This window comes from Ipomoea nil, unplaced genomic scaffold (assembly GCF_001879475.1).
Source record: "Ipomoea nil cultivar Tokyo-kokei standard unplaced genomic scaffold, Asagao_1.1 scaffold1043, whole genome shotgun sequence".
Taxonomy (NCBI): domain Eukaryota; kingdom Viridiplantae; phylum Streptophyta; class Magnoliopsida; order Solanales; family Convolvulaceae; genus Ipomoea; species Ipomoea nil.
The window spans coordinates 14,172,495-14,187,708 of record NW_017617471.1 but is presented as its reverse complement, the minus strand read 5'-3'; the positions used below and the strand labels follow the sequence as shown (position 1 = coordinate 14,187,708).

The window sequence follows — 15,214 nt, the reverse complement described above, 5'->3', positions numbered from 1 at the left end:
CCTAGCGCCTAGGCGCCGATTACTCGGTGCCTAGGCGGGATTTTTACAACCCTGGATTCGGGTGAACCAGCTTGTCGATAACCCGGATCTGGTTCTCGAATTCCCGCAACCGATGCATGCCGCTTTTGCCGATGCAGCGGACGACCAAGGCGGTGCCGTCGTCCAACACTGAGCTCTGAACCTCTATGGCCTGAAGCCTTCACTATAAGGCTAGAACGGCGGTGACGACATGGACTTGCCAATGATGTCTCCGACGACGTTCTTGTCGCCGACGAGATTTCCGAGCCCCGAACAGGTGGAACCCATAGTTGCCGATGAGGGAGCCGTCGTCCGTCGCCTTGGTCGAAGAACGAATTGTTGACAGGATGGATTTAGGAATCGGATTTCGCGATGTATGTACGTATAGAAGGGAGGGAGAAAGACCTAAGCAGTTGAAAGACTATTTTATCCCTTAATGTAACGTCTACTTAACATTCATCTGACGGAAGGACCAACAATGGAAAGAATTCAAAAGTCAAGTGTCTAAATTGTCCAAATTAAAAGTCGAGGACCCATTATGGAAAAGAGTTTTTTGCACTTTTGGTCTCACGACTATAGTGGCACTAGCAGAATTGATCCACGACTTTTGAACCTTGCAATTTTAGTCCACGACTATTGATTTTTTTTTTTTTTTGCAAAAATGGTCCTTCCGGCCACTTTTCCGTCAAAATTCCATCGGAAAAAATTCTCCATTTTTAATAGGGCTAAAATTGACATTTTACTTATCTCAATTTTAGCCCTGTTAAAAATGGAGAATTTTTTTCCGGTGGAATTTTGACGGAAAAGTGGCTGGAAGGACCATTTTTGCAAAAAAATCAATAGTCGTGGACTAAAATTGCAAGGTTCAAAAGTCGTGGATCAATTCTGCTAGTGCCACTATAGTCGTGGAACCAAAAGTGCAAAAAACTCTTGTGAAAAATCAACATAGTCGGAGGACCATTACTGGAATTAACTCTCTTATGACCCGTTTGGTTCACGGAATAGGCCGGGAATGGCATAGCATTCCCAGTAATAGGCCTATTCCGTTGTTTGGTAACCATTTCTATTACCAGGAATAATATTCCTGGTAATAGCCTATTACCTCAAATAAGGTAATAGCTATTACTAGGGCCCCCCCTGGTATTAGCCTATTACTGAACGCTCAGGAATAGATTTTAGAATCTATTTTCTTTTTACTCCTTTCTTTAACCTAATTTTTTATCCTATATATAAATTTATCATATTTCACCACCGTCGTCGCCACCATCGCCGCTGCCACCACCACCACCACCATCGCCACAACCGTCGCCGCCCCCACCACCACTGTCGCCCCCACCACTGCCACCGCCACCACCACCACTACCACCTCAGCACCACCACCACCATCACCACCACCACCGTCGACGCCGCCACCACCGCCACCAGAACCACCACCCAGCAGCACCACCGCCACCAACACCACCACCACCGCCACAACCGTCGCCGCCCCCACCACCACTGCCACAACCGTCACCGTCACCACCACCACCGCCGCCCCCACCACTGCCACCGCCACCACCACCACTACCACCCCAGCACCACCACCCCCACCGCCACCACTACATATTTTTATAAGGGTATTTATGTCTTTTAAAACATATTTCATTTATATTCCTTAAATCAACCAAACACTGATATATAATTTCTAAAGTCTATTCCTTTCGCGAACCAAACAACAGAATACAATTCCTATTCTATTCCTTGCCTATTCCATTCGTTATGAAATAGCATTCATATTATCTCAAAATTCATTCCGTGAACCAAACGTGCTGTTAAAATCTACAAAAGACGGTAACAAAGCAATGTTTACCCGTAAATTGATTTTCAATTTGTCAAATTTTTTTTATTATTTTTTTTTAATGTTGCGGACTTGGCGGGTTAAGAAGTACGGAGGAATTTAATAAACAAGAGGATCAAACGGTCGAACAGGGTCCACGTGGGCGGATCTCTTCACCCGGCGAAAATTTTCATTTTTGCCGCGCTGAGGAGGTCACTCCAAGCCTGGTTCGAAATTTGTCATTTTCACATAGCCCGAGGCTCGGACTCCCCGAACCAAACCAAACCCGATTTCAGGCCAGGTCAGCAGCAATAATCTCCGCGAGACACAGAGAGAGAGAGAGAGAGAGAGCACTTAATTCTCACCAGCAAATTCACCGCCGTCCGGTGAGCTAATCCAGATCAATCTTCTCCGGCATATCATCTCCCATGATCTCCGTCAACGTTTCCGTTTCACATATTACGCGCCTATACACACACCCCTACATATAATATATATGTGTATATATATACGTCTTGTCGTCTCCTTTCTCTGTAGTATCGAGCATGGCTTTTGAGCTGTTGAAGAAACATGAATCTCGTGTTTAGTTAGGAACGGTAAGGTAAAGTTGACTCTCTCTCTCTCTCTCTCTAAATCTCTTTTATTTCTGTCTCTTGTGAACTCTGAGGTTAGTATAAAAGAGAGAGAAAGTTGAATCTTCCCCCATTTTTCTAACGTGAATTTAAAAAAGTTTGAATTTCTTTTGAAGGGACCATATAATCATTAATGCTCGCATTTATATATTCAAAAACAATATTATTCTTGTTTTAATTTGCAACCGCGTTCACATGCAGAGGATGGTGAGGTAGTTAGCTTTCATTTGAAAATCTTTGTGAGAAGGAAGTTTATTACTGTCTTTGGTTCACTGTTTTCTCGAAACTTCCCCGGAGATGTCGTTGGCGGACCGGCCTCCGTCGTCGTCGTCGGCTCTCAGAAACGTGGATCCGTTGCCGAAGGATCTGAATGAGAAGAAGCAGAATTTCCGGCGGAACGTGGTGTCGCTGGCGGCGGAGCTCAAGGATATGCGCCTCCAACTTCACTCTAAAGACCAGAGCTTCGCACGGGAAACCCTAACACGGCAGGTATTCGAAAAGTGCTTCGATTTTCAATGTGAAATCGCATCATTTCAACCTTTTTGTTTTGCGTCTGTAAATCATTAGGGTGGGTCAGGTAGTTCCTGAGCTTTATTTTAATATTTAATTTAATTTATTGATATACAGGAAGCGGAGAACAAGGCAAACAAAATGGAGGAAGAATTGAACAGGTTGCATAAGATCGTGGAGGAGAAAGATTTGCAGCTTGAAGCTTCAACATCCACCGTTGAGAAGGTTCTGTTTATTCTAACTAAATTTTGATAATCTTCTTCTTCTTCTTCTTCTTCTTCTTCTTCTTCTTGTCTCTCTCTTTTCCCTGGAAAAAAATAATCTTGAAAGATCAACTTATATTTTTATTTGTTCAATCTTCAAATTTTGAGTTTAATTGTTGTTTTTCTTGGAGGGGATCTGACTGGGTTGCTTATGAAGGATCTTGATTGTATGATGGTTTTGAATGGATTAACTTTATGAACCATTATAAAGGCATCTCTTTTGTGGCTACTTTTTGGCCTTTGTTGTTTGTTCTTTTGGGAAATTGGACGGCTGTTAGTCTGTATGGCAGTATATATCTATTGTCTTTTGTACCATTTTTCATTTGAATGGTTCAAAGATTTGTCTGTTTTTCGAATATTTAAACAGCATTTGAACTTTTTACCATTTGAGATGGAAATGGAATCTTTAGGATATAGCCAAAGACTAAAGGAGAACCCACTTATGTCTTGATGCAATTGTCTTATATATCTGCATCATTGTTTTGTCTATTTATTAATTTCTGATTCAAATGTACAGAATTCTTAAGTTTTCTCCCATTGGAAACCTACTTTAAGTTGAGAACTGGGTCTACCTATTAAGTAGAAGATGATGATGCTAACAACTGGTGTTGCCTAATTGACAAACTTTTTTATAAAAAAAAAAAAGCAAGGACGTTCAATTAATAACAAGGAATGGTTGCCAGGAATTCTCATCTTTATTACTCTAGGGTTAGGAAACTGAAGGTGATCTTGCAATTATTCTCAAAGTGGGCACATTCCTTATGCGGCATTTGGCCCTGACTGTTGAGTCACTTTACCCTGATTTACATCCTCCCACATGCTCTATGGGCCAGAGTGTGGGGGGCACTTGGGCTAGGGGATTGAACCTTTTGGGATAAGAAGAAATTGAATTTAAAATTAGGTTTTGAATGTTTTTCCCCGTTTTTGCTGTGTTCTTTGCCATAAGTACTCTGTATGTAAATGCATACTCTGGTTTTAGTTATTACTTGAATGATTTTATTTGGCTGAATTAAGTAAAGTGGGCTTTCTCTGTGTCTAATAAAGCATCCTATTGTTACCATTTCAAGGTTTTTTTGACTTCTATCCTTTTGTTACCTTTTTTGCTTTAGTTTGTGGTTCGTTTATCATTATCTTATTGTCTATTAGGTATGCTCATCAATACAGATGATGACTAATGAGTAATGGAAAATGGTGTACTTATTAGTGCATTAAAACTGGTTGAATTGAATGAGTTTGTGGTTCGTTTATCCTTCATCTTATTACATACTCCCTGCTATATTATAAGAGAGGAATTCAGAAGATGCTGCTACATACATTTGTTTGAGCGCTCAAGTAGCTGAGTAAGCATTGTATAATGCAGGTGTTGTCTATGTCAAAAAGTTGAGGTGAAATAAACTAAACCTAACTGTAAATTTGTTTAATTCATGCAGTATCTCTCAGATGTAGATGATCTTAAAGCTAAACTTTCGGCTACTCAGGCATCTGCAGATGCTAGTGCCGCAGCTGCACAAGCGGTCCAACTTCAGTGTTTGGAACTTATAAAGGAACATGAAGATTGTTTAAATAGACTGGGAGAGCAGTTAGATCTGTTACAGAAGGATCCTCAAGTGAGCAACAGTTCACAAATGCAACTGAAAGATGAAGTCTCAAGGATTGAAAATCATTTCAGACAAGAGTTGTCCCAGATGCGGGATGAATTCAAGTTCATGTCCAGTCTTTGGAGCCTAAAAACTCAGGAGTTGGTATCTCAGGTTGTACACATCACAGTTCTCTGAATTTTTATCCGTAAGAAGTTTAATTCATGTTTGTTAATGAATTCCCTTTGATCTATGGAAATAGTTAGAGAAGTGTCGTAGAGCAGATCAGCAGATGAAGCTAAAAACAAAGATGTTGGAATCTCAGGTTTTGTTCATCACAGTTATCCCGAATTTTTATCCTATACAGGTCTATTTCGGGTTTTGTTAACAGCTTCCATTTCATTTGTGGTAATAGTTAGAGAAGCACCGAAGGACCGGTCAGCAGTTGAAGCTAAAAGCTAAGCAGTTGGAATCTCAGGTTTATACGCATTAAAGTTCTCTGATTTTTTTTTTTTTTTTTTTTTTTAATCCTCGCAAACCTCGATCTATCTTTGCTAATTGACTTCCATTTCATTTGTCGAAACAGTTGGAAAAGCATCAGATAGCCGAACAGCAGTTGAAAAAGAGGGTGTTAGAGTTGGAGTTCTGTCTCCACAAGGTTTGTTAATGATTTCCATTATACATATATAGTAGCAATTCGGGGTAACCCTGTCAAGATGGCAAGAGATCCACACTTATAACCACGTGGTCACGAGTTTGGCTCCTTGCTCCCTTGGTTTGAGCTGTTCAACTATGAGTAACCTATGGTGATTTACTTCCTTGTGGTCCTTTGCTCGCTAGAGTTGCAAGACGGAGTTTACCTACACCTAACAGGGTTGTGGCGTTTCTCTCGCCATCCAAAAATATAGTAGCAATTTGAGGGTATTTAATTGGGGGTAACCCCAGCCAAAATGGCAAGAGATCCACACTTATAACTAGGGGTGTAAACGATCCGAGCCGAGCGCGAACCTGGGTAGGCTCATGCTCGTGCTCGTTAATGATAGCACTGCTCGAGCTCGAGCTCGAGCTCGTTTGAGCTCGTGAACTGATGCTCGAGCTCGAGCTCGGCAATTGTCGAGCTGCTCGAGCTCGAATTTGAGCCTGAACTCAAGCTCGAGTTCAAGCTCGAATTCGAGCTCGAGTTTAGGCTCGAATTTGAACTCAATTTTGATCTCGAATTTGACCTATTTGATTTAAAATTTAAGCTACTTTGTTTTATGACTTTTATCCATACATAATTATCACAGTATTTTAATTTCCCTCCCCTAATTATTATTTTTATATACTAAATATAATATAATTATATTATATATTATATATTATATAATATATTATAAGGCTCGTGAGCGGCTCGTCGAGCCGCGAGCCTATAATATCTAAGCTCGGCTCGTGCTCGTTTAATCAACGAGCTGCTCGAGCTCGAGCCGAGCTCAATTTTGACTGAGTTCGAGCCGAGCGTTGACCGAACCGCTCACGAGCAACTCACGAGCAGCTCGGCTCATTTACACCCCTACTTATAACCACATGGTCATGAGTTTGAATCCTTGCCCATTTGGTTTGAACCGATCAACTATGGATAACTTAAGTTGGTTTACTTCTTTGTGATCCTATGCCTGCTAGGGTCACAAGGCGGGATTTACTTACACTTAAAAGGTTGTTGGGTTTATTGAATTTTAGAAATGCATTTTGTTCCAGATGGGTGGACAACATGAAGCTATCAAGGAAATCAGAGACCAATTGGCAAGTAAAAATGGTGGACAGTCAAGCAATGAGAATCAGAATTTCTGGGACAAATCAGGGTTCAAGATTGTGGCTTCCATTTCAATGGTGGTATTGGTACTGTTTACAAAGAGATAGGGATTTTGTTGGGTTAGTGAATGGGGGGAAGTTAAGGTGTATAGAGGCAGCAGATAAGCTAGCTAGGTTTCAAAGCAACTGAAATTGAGGTAATGAATGAAGTGTCATTGTAAGTGGACCCTATTATTATTATTATTATTATTATTATTATTAGATGAATGAATGCATTATGTATGCGGTGGCAGTCTACAGCCACAATTAGTAAATTATTAAAATGCAGAATTATTGTTAGGATAATAATAATAATAATAATGCCTGCCTACTTATTATTGTCTGTTGCTGAAGCACGATTAAGACATTTTCCTGCTTTTGATCCATGGATGCGGGTCAGCATAACCAACTAATGAGGCAAGGTCATGTAAACGTAGGTAGGACTGAATACATTTTCAATGAAATTAAGTTATATAAAATTATACTTAATTCCATTTTTGGTTTTAGATTTATATATATGATGATGACAATTCACCTTTTTTTTTTTTTTTTTTTTTTTTTTCGTCATTTTAATTCTAATGCTATGCTAGTATTATTGTTGTGACATTATCATTTTTGGTTTTTCATTTTAACAAAATTGTTGTAATATCAAATTTAAGTGTCCTTGTATTTTACAGAATATAAATAGTTTTGTTGATGAATGACGAAAAATGATCATGTTACAATAATATTAGGATCAAATGAGTATGTTTTTATAAAAAAAAAAGTAAAATTTGATTGTCAACTATAAATCTAGAACAGGAAGTCAAATTAATTCGTAAAATTATAAGTGAACAAATTATTATATTTAGAGTGTTTGCGGTTGGTTAATTTAGCTTATAGCTAATTGAGTTAGTTGTTTTGACTAATTGATAATAAATGTTTGATAAATTAGTTATTTTGTACAGAGTAATAATTACAAAGAAATACATTTCAATGTTTTATAAATTTAAATAAAAATAAAATAAATATTAGTTGTTAATAATAATTCAACATAGTAGAGTTCACACAAGCCAAATATATAGGACTCTATAGGGTTCTGATGATATTAAAAATATGAATTTAAATAAATGTAAATACTATAGGCTTCTTATACTATATTAATAAGTTATTCAAAACAAAGTTTTCATTTTTAGTTGATTCGCATCAATAAGTCAAATAAAAAAGCTACGGAGTATTTTATCAATTACTCAATTTGGCAAAAAGCCAAATTTTTACTGAAACTAATTTTCAAACATTTCCTTAATAATATTAATATTTAGAAGTGAAAAGAGAAATGTCAAAAAGTTGTAGTATCTGTTTAACCTAATAAAGCATAAAGAGTCAACAATACCTCCACTGAAACTCGATCTCATGACCTCGCACATGATAAAGGTCACTACATGCCATCTGAGCACAAGATGCTTGACCTTTGAAATGAATAGTTAAAAGGTCACGAGTTCAATTTCTATTAACACATTTTTAGTTGAGTATATCCCACATTTATTAATGTACTAGTTTTTTACGCGCTTTGCGCGAATGGAATAATGCTCAGTGATTATTTTTAAATAAGTATTTCAAAGTATATCAATGCAATATAATATAGGAGATGTTTATGAATAGGTAAATAAATGTTGAATTTGTTTATTTAAATCGGTAATTTAAAGTATATAAATTCAAGATAATATATGAGAGGTTGATTATAATTGTCACTAAAATAAATGTTTGCAACTTTGTAATAACGCTGGTCTAAATACTTAGTCTTATAGCGACAGTCTAAATAAATACTATTAGTTTAAATTTTCTAATTCTTCTTAATTCTCTTTTGGGTAGCATTGCCATTGTTTTCATCTTCAGTACATTTGGGATTCATCATGCAATGAGATTATGGTGTAGGAAACTTTAGATTTGCCTATATGACTGCGATTTTAGTTCTAATATGAAATCTTTATCTTACAAACACCTATTGATATTTAGTAGTGATAGTTTTTCCCCTACATATTTCATGTGTTGTGAGATGTGTGCCGTAGTTTATCGTGTGAAAGTATTGAACAAAAAATTAATATTTATAACTTTGATATTTTTTTTGAATGCTACTGACTCTATTACAATGTACTATCTGTATAACGCCTCCACTGAAGTTCAAACCAACAACCTCCCATATGGGAGTCCAACCCGGGTGCCATTAGACCAAAAGGTCTCGAGTCTTGACATAACTTTGATATTTAATTACAAAATAATATAAAAAGAAGACAATGAATATAATAAATTAATAAATTTGAAGGTAATTAATCTTTGAATTGTAGAAAATAAAGATAATATAACTAATGAAATTATATTTCTTTTAATTTTTTTTTATAATGAATAATTTTTTTAAATAAAGAATTATAGACATGTAATTCTAAATTAATTAAATGCATATGTAATTTTGTTGTTGTAGCTACTATTTTTTTTTTAATTTAATAAGAGTAATAAAGTGTCGTGCATACTTTTCATCAACAATAATGAAATCAATGATTTTTTTTTTTTAAATTTTCATTCCTTGTTGAGACAAATTGTTTTGAGAGTTTGTCAATGCAATTGCTACAATTGCTGTGAATAGATGATGATAATAAATAATTCAAAACATATGGTTACAATAGATATTGTTATAATGATATAGTAAAAATTAATTTACAAATTTCTTTAGAAGTTTTCATGCATTGATAAAATTCTGATGTGTAAACTTGTTCAATTGGAGCTAGTAGGATGTTAACATTGTCAATTATTTGAAAAATGGTCCTACCGTTTTAGAGTCCATGTATAATTGTATTTATGATCAACAACTTTGTAGTTAGGTCGTGCAGGTCTAATAATGATTGTAAGAACAATTTTGTCCGATAAAAAAAAATAGTATAATATTTGTAAAGTAATGTACAATTGTATCATTATAAAAAAAATTACAAAAAATATTAATACCATAACGACCTAATTCATTCCAATAATGCAAATGCATAATTGAAATATTAAGTTTTGTTCTAACTAATCAAAAGAAGATTAATTAAACGAAAAAAAAAACTTAACCTAGATTTTTTTTAAAAAAATCAAGAAAATCAAATGATTTTTAAAGTTCCTTATTTATAATCTTTGATGGTCAACTTTGAATGCTATGTATTTAGTCGGGCTAATTATTTGACCAAAGTTTATATTAAATTTTATATTATATATTTTTCAATACATTTTAACATATTCATAATATATAATGTTTTAACAATTATGCCAACTTTAATTGGGATGTAGTTCGAACCTAAGACCTTTCTTATATAAATTAATGAGTATGTTAAAAATAATAAATAGTTAACGGAATATTTCGTTACTAAAGTTTATACTAACGGAATTTAAGGTTATTTAAGGGAAGAAAATAATATAATAGAGGGTAAATAAAGAAAATCATTAAAAAAAATACTAAACTCAAAATAATATGAAAAATTCATTTTAAGAAACAATTACTACCGAAATTTTTTTATTCCAATTAAGAACCTAACATTATTGGCTCTTATTAAATTTGTAGATGTAGATGTAGATACATTCTTCCAAAGTTTGAAAACTCTAATCTTGTCCCGAGTTGTAGGCCCCATTGCCCCAGTGCATCATTTTCAAGTTGCATTTGACAGGTCACCAACAATTCAACAAAATGCATATTCCACTCATTTGTGGTGGAAAAAAGTTGGCATCTTATTTACATTTGAATGGTTGATTTTAATTGTTTATTTTATATATTAGATGGAAAGGCCAATTTGGGCACTTAAGAATGAGTCCGTTGCATGACATTTACTTCAACCATTTATTGTTTTAATTCCAAATTTCATACGTTTTTTTTTTTTTTGAAAAGGATCAAATAAGCCCATGAATTTTATACAAAAAGTTAATTATACAGTTAAACATTTAAAAGTACCAATTAAACACATCAACTTTTGACTTTCGTGCACTTAGACCTAAAAATCGAATATTTACCTGTAAATGCAGGTAACCTCTTATTATTTAAGTGCGCACACCCAAGGGATCCAAACCCCAAGGTAGTTACTAGCCCCAGTAACCCATGATTTTTCTACCAGGTTACTCACAAATAATAATCATAAAGGTAACCCGGAGCTTCTTACACAACCGGATCAGTCTACAATGGTTGATTAGAGCATTCTACACAACCGACCTATCCGGAGCTTCCCACACAACTGGACCCATTGCAGACAGAGTCGAAGCTTTCCATACAACCAAATCAGTCCACAATGGTTGATCGGAGCTTCCTACACAACCTACAAATAGAGCCGAAGCCTTAGATTCTCATATCCTCTAACACAATCCAACACAAAAGGGATAATCCTCAAAAATAATACATTTTTACATGATTTCCTTCAAAAATAATAATAATCCTCCAAAATAGGTTTTCATAAACATTGTCATTGCCCGCGGGTTATTCAAACATAGTTTTCCAAAATAACATAGGGTATATATACAACCCATCAATATTCATATTCTCCAAATAGAGTTTATCTCCAAAATAGTATTTTATCCTCCAAAGATAGATATAGTATATATCCTCCAAAATAAGTATAGTTTTATGTCCTCCAAAATAAGCATAGTTATATAAGTTTCAGAGTTCATAAGTTTTCAAAATATAATCTCCCAAAGATAGGGATTTTCACTGAACTTCATAGTATCACCATAGACTATACATATCTCAAAATTATAGGTTTCAAAATGTCTCACAAGGTTTGACCACGACACAAGGTTCATCACAATATTTTCAAAATGCCAACACTAGGTAGACAACTGGATTCCAGAAACCAAACTCAACTCCACGGGTCAGACCAACGGTCTCACAGACCTGTGGCCGGTCCGTGGAGAACCAAGGTGGACCAACGGGTCCATGGGGACCCGTTGAGGAGTCCCGTGAGTTCACGAGATTGCCTCACGGGTCCATATGGCCCATGAGGTCTTCCCGTGATACTCACGGGATGGACCAACAGGTCCCTTGGGGCCCGAGGTCCCTTGGGGCCCGTGGTCCCATTCTGTCCAAATGCGTGATTTGTCCTACGGCTCTCCTGGTCCCGTGGGGGAACAATACTCTAGTTCGAAACATAATTTTAGCAGATTTATAGTTCAAAACACATCTCAAGATCCATAAACACTTGAAAATTACATATCCGGGCATGAAACACAGTAGATATACATATATATTCAGGTTTCTCATACTGCGATCCACCATTTATTTTGAAAGGAAACACAGAATGATACAGATAACAAAACTCAGTTCACAGGCTTAAAACTCATATAGAAGAGGGCAAAATAAATTTTGGCGGACATAACCACTTACCTCCATTGCTAAATCCTCATTATATTAACCCATTCGTATGCTTGTCTTGTACAACCTTTCCTCCTCGTTTTCCCAAGCACGACAAACAACCATAACCTCAACAAACAACCCACATCATTACAACCAACCCATAAAAGCTAACGGAGGAAATGAAAGTGAAGAGGAAGGAGAAGCTTACCAAGTCTTGAACCTAGGGTTGGAGAAGTCTCAGTGAAGAAGAAGAAACACAAAAATAACATGCGCATACACACCGCCCCCCGCCCCCATACCCACCCATTACCCTCACCCACACAAACAACCAGGAAAAAAAATAGTATATGCACTAACTACCCTACCAAGCTGTAATCACTAACCAATAACTGCACAAGAAGAAGAAGAGAGAGTGAGCTATGAGAGGGTGTGAAGAAGAATGAGGGCTGCTGCGAATGGAGAGAAAAACTCTCCCGTGCGGCGGTGTGGCGGTTTTCAGAATACACTAACAGTGTAAGGGAAACACACCACAATGAAATGCAAAAATACACCAAAAAAATACACAGCACACCAAAAAAAAAAAAAATACACCATATACCTCTCTACCACTAATGGTGTATTTCTGAACACTGTGTGATGCTTTTAGTCATACCTAATGGTGTATTGTTGGTGATGCGTACCTAATTTGTGTGTGTTTTTTTGTGGTGCATTTTCTGACATTGATGGTGTATATCTTGCTTAACTATTGGTGTATTCTGAAAATCGCCGCACGTCCGCACAGGAAAGGGTCGCCGCACCTGAACTCGCATATATATATATATATATATATATATATATATATATATATATATATATATATATATATATATATATAGAGTTATTTCTATTTTTGGTCATAGGGGCGTGGACGGTTTTCATCCTCCATAATAAAAATTACCAATTAATAGCCATACTTATTGATCGTTGGACACTTTTGGTCTTCCGTCTTGAAATCTGTCAGTTGACCGTCTAATTGAAAGGCAAAGTTGTCTTTTTATGTCTTCTAATCTTAGACGACGCTGTACTCAATCCTGGACACCCGACAAGCTCTGCCAATCCGGAGACCACCGCGAGAACCAGATGTTTGCTTCAGCCACCATCGCTCGGTTTCTCGCCAAAATTCTTTTGCAATCATCTTCGGAAGAGCATCGAATCAGGATTGTGTTTGCATTTAGGGATCCAATTTGTATTTCCCCCAAAATGCGAAGACTCGCATGGAACTCTGCCCTAATTGATGCTGAACTCTACAAGCTTGATGATTGCTTTTGGAGCCTGGAGGACCAAAAATCCATCTCTGTGCTCCTAACCAAGAGTGATCAAATGGAATGGTGGAAATTTTTGGTGAAGGGTGAGCCTGAAATTGATACCCAGAAGGTAGAACCAGAAAGCAGTAAACTATCAGATCTAGACACTGAGACAAGGTCAACAGTGGAAAAAATGATGTTTGATCAGCGACAGAAATCCATGGGTCTCCCTACAAGTGACGAAGTGCAGAAACAAGATATCCTGAAGAAATTCATGGCTAAAATGGACATTTCGGAGGCCAAGTTTAGCTGAGTGCAAGTGTGCTTATGTTGGTTTTGGTGGTAGTGCCTAGCAGTATAGATCGTGTTTTTCTTTTGGCTAAAACCATTTTTCCTTCACTGTGGATATGTTTCTTCTTGGAGTTTTTTAGTGCATATGCTCAATTTGTTTCTTGACATTTCATCCAATGGGAATTTTGAACTGCTGATATGTTAGCGGAATTATACTGCAGGTGGATTTCTCCCAAATCGCCCTACTACAACCAACTTCCTCTCGATTTCAGCCTTCAAATTCCACTCCACCTCTGTAAACTTGACTACCGCTCTAGATTCGATCCTATCCTCACGATCGCAAATCGGAGGAGTATCGCAACCGGTCTGAGCAAATTTCTCTGAACATCCCCCAATTGGAGACGCATTATGGCCAATTTCACTGGAAAACCTTCAATCAACCGCTTCTGATTAATGAACGCACCTCGGTTTTCAGATCGGAGATTCGCGCCTCCTCGCTCTCGCAACTCAGACGCGATTTCTGGAAAGAGAATACAGTCTGTCAGTTGATCACTCAATAAATCGTCAATTTGATGCATCTGAGTATCAATCTGGCCTCATGCAAGCATCCTAGATGAATCTGCCATTTTTTACCGATTTCCGGCAAGTCAACCGCCGCCGAAAAGTTGACCGTCTAATTGAGTACAACTTCGTCTAAGATTAGAAGTTTAGGATTGGAATAAGACAACATAAAAAGATAACTTTACCCTTCAATTGGACAGTCAACTGACGGATAACTGACGGATTTCAAGACGGAAAACCAAAAGTGTCCAACGACCAATAAATGTGGCTATTAATTGGTAATTTTTATTATGGAGGATGAAAACTATCCACGCTCCTATAAGTCTAGGACGAAAAATGAAAATGACTCATATATATATATATATATATATATATATATATTTATATATATATATATTTTCTTTGGGTGTGCACAATTACGTACATAACTAATTAAGAAGCATGCACTTCTTGGACTTAGAACTTTAAAATTCATATATGGTGTTCTGAGAATAAAAGAAAATGTATATATAGTTTTGCAACATATACTCCGTTTAATATTATTTTTGTATGTGTGTGTGTGTGTGTTTATATATATATATATATATATATATATATATATATATATATATATATATATATATATATATATATATATATATATATATATATATATATATATATATATATATATATATATATATATATATATATATATATATATATATATATATATATATATATATATATACGGAAGGGATCAGGTGTGGGAGGGGGCTTCCCGTGCGGTTGTGCGATTGGACTCACATTAACCATTAAACTGATGCACTTTAAGTACACAACACACGCACATTAAGCACACAAACAAAATACCTTCAGAACACAAACCCACGCACCTTAAGCACAAAACTCACGCATCTTAAGCACAACCCTCACGCACCTTAAGCACAAAACTCACGCACCTTAATCACAAAAACACACTCATCTTAAGTTTCAACAACTACTCACATTAAACACAAACTCACGCACCTTAAGCACAAGACTCACGCACCTTAAGCACAAGACTCCCATACCTTAAGTACAAAACTCACGCACCTTAAGCACAAAACCCATGCA

At 36.4% G+C, this 15,214-nt stretch overlaps 2 protein-coding genes across 5 annotated transcripts; both read left to right on the top strand.

The window, feature by feature from the left end:
• The first annotated feature begins 2,107 nt into the window (after positions 1-2,107).
• Positions 2,108-6,877, top strand: LOC109182054 (polyamine-modulated factor 1-binding protein 1-like). Of its 4 annotated transcripts, XM_019332075.1 has the most exons (9): positions 2,113-2,435; positions 2,668-2,955; positions 3,094-3,201; positions 4,670-4,688; positions 4,803-4,990; positions 5,079-5,141; positions 5,232-5,294; positions 5,403-5,474; positions 6,551-6,877. In XM_019332075.1, exons 2-9 carry the CDS (start codon positions 2,764-2,766, stop codon positions 6,710-6,712), a joined length of 867 nt encoding a protein of 288 aa, XP_019187620.1. In that variant the 5' UTR covers positions 2,113-2,435; positions 2,668-2,763; the 3' UTR covers positions 6,713-6,877. The 4 variants fall into 4 exon arrangements, with proteins under 4 accessions (XP_019187619.1, XP_019187620.1, XP_019187618.1 ...); XM_019332073.1 differs by having other exon boundaries at positions 2,116-2,435; positions 4,670-4,990; XM_019332074.1 differs by lacking the exon at positions 5,232-5,294 and having other exon boundaries at positions 2,108-2,435; positions 4,670-4,990.
• Positions 6,878-13,019: 6,142 nt separating this feature from the next.
• On the top strand, positions 13,020-13,580 carry LOC109181308 (protein BOBBER 1-like). Its single transcript, XM_019331060.1, has one exon. The coding sequence runs from the start codon at positions 13,020-13,022 to the stop codon at positions 13,578-13,580; it is 561 nt and encodes a 186-aa protein (XP_019186605.1).
• The last annotated feature ends 1,634 nt before the right edge of the window (positions 13,581-15,214 follow it).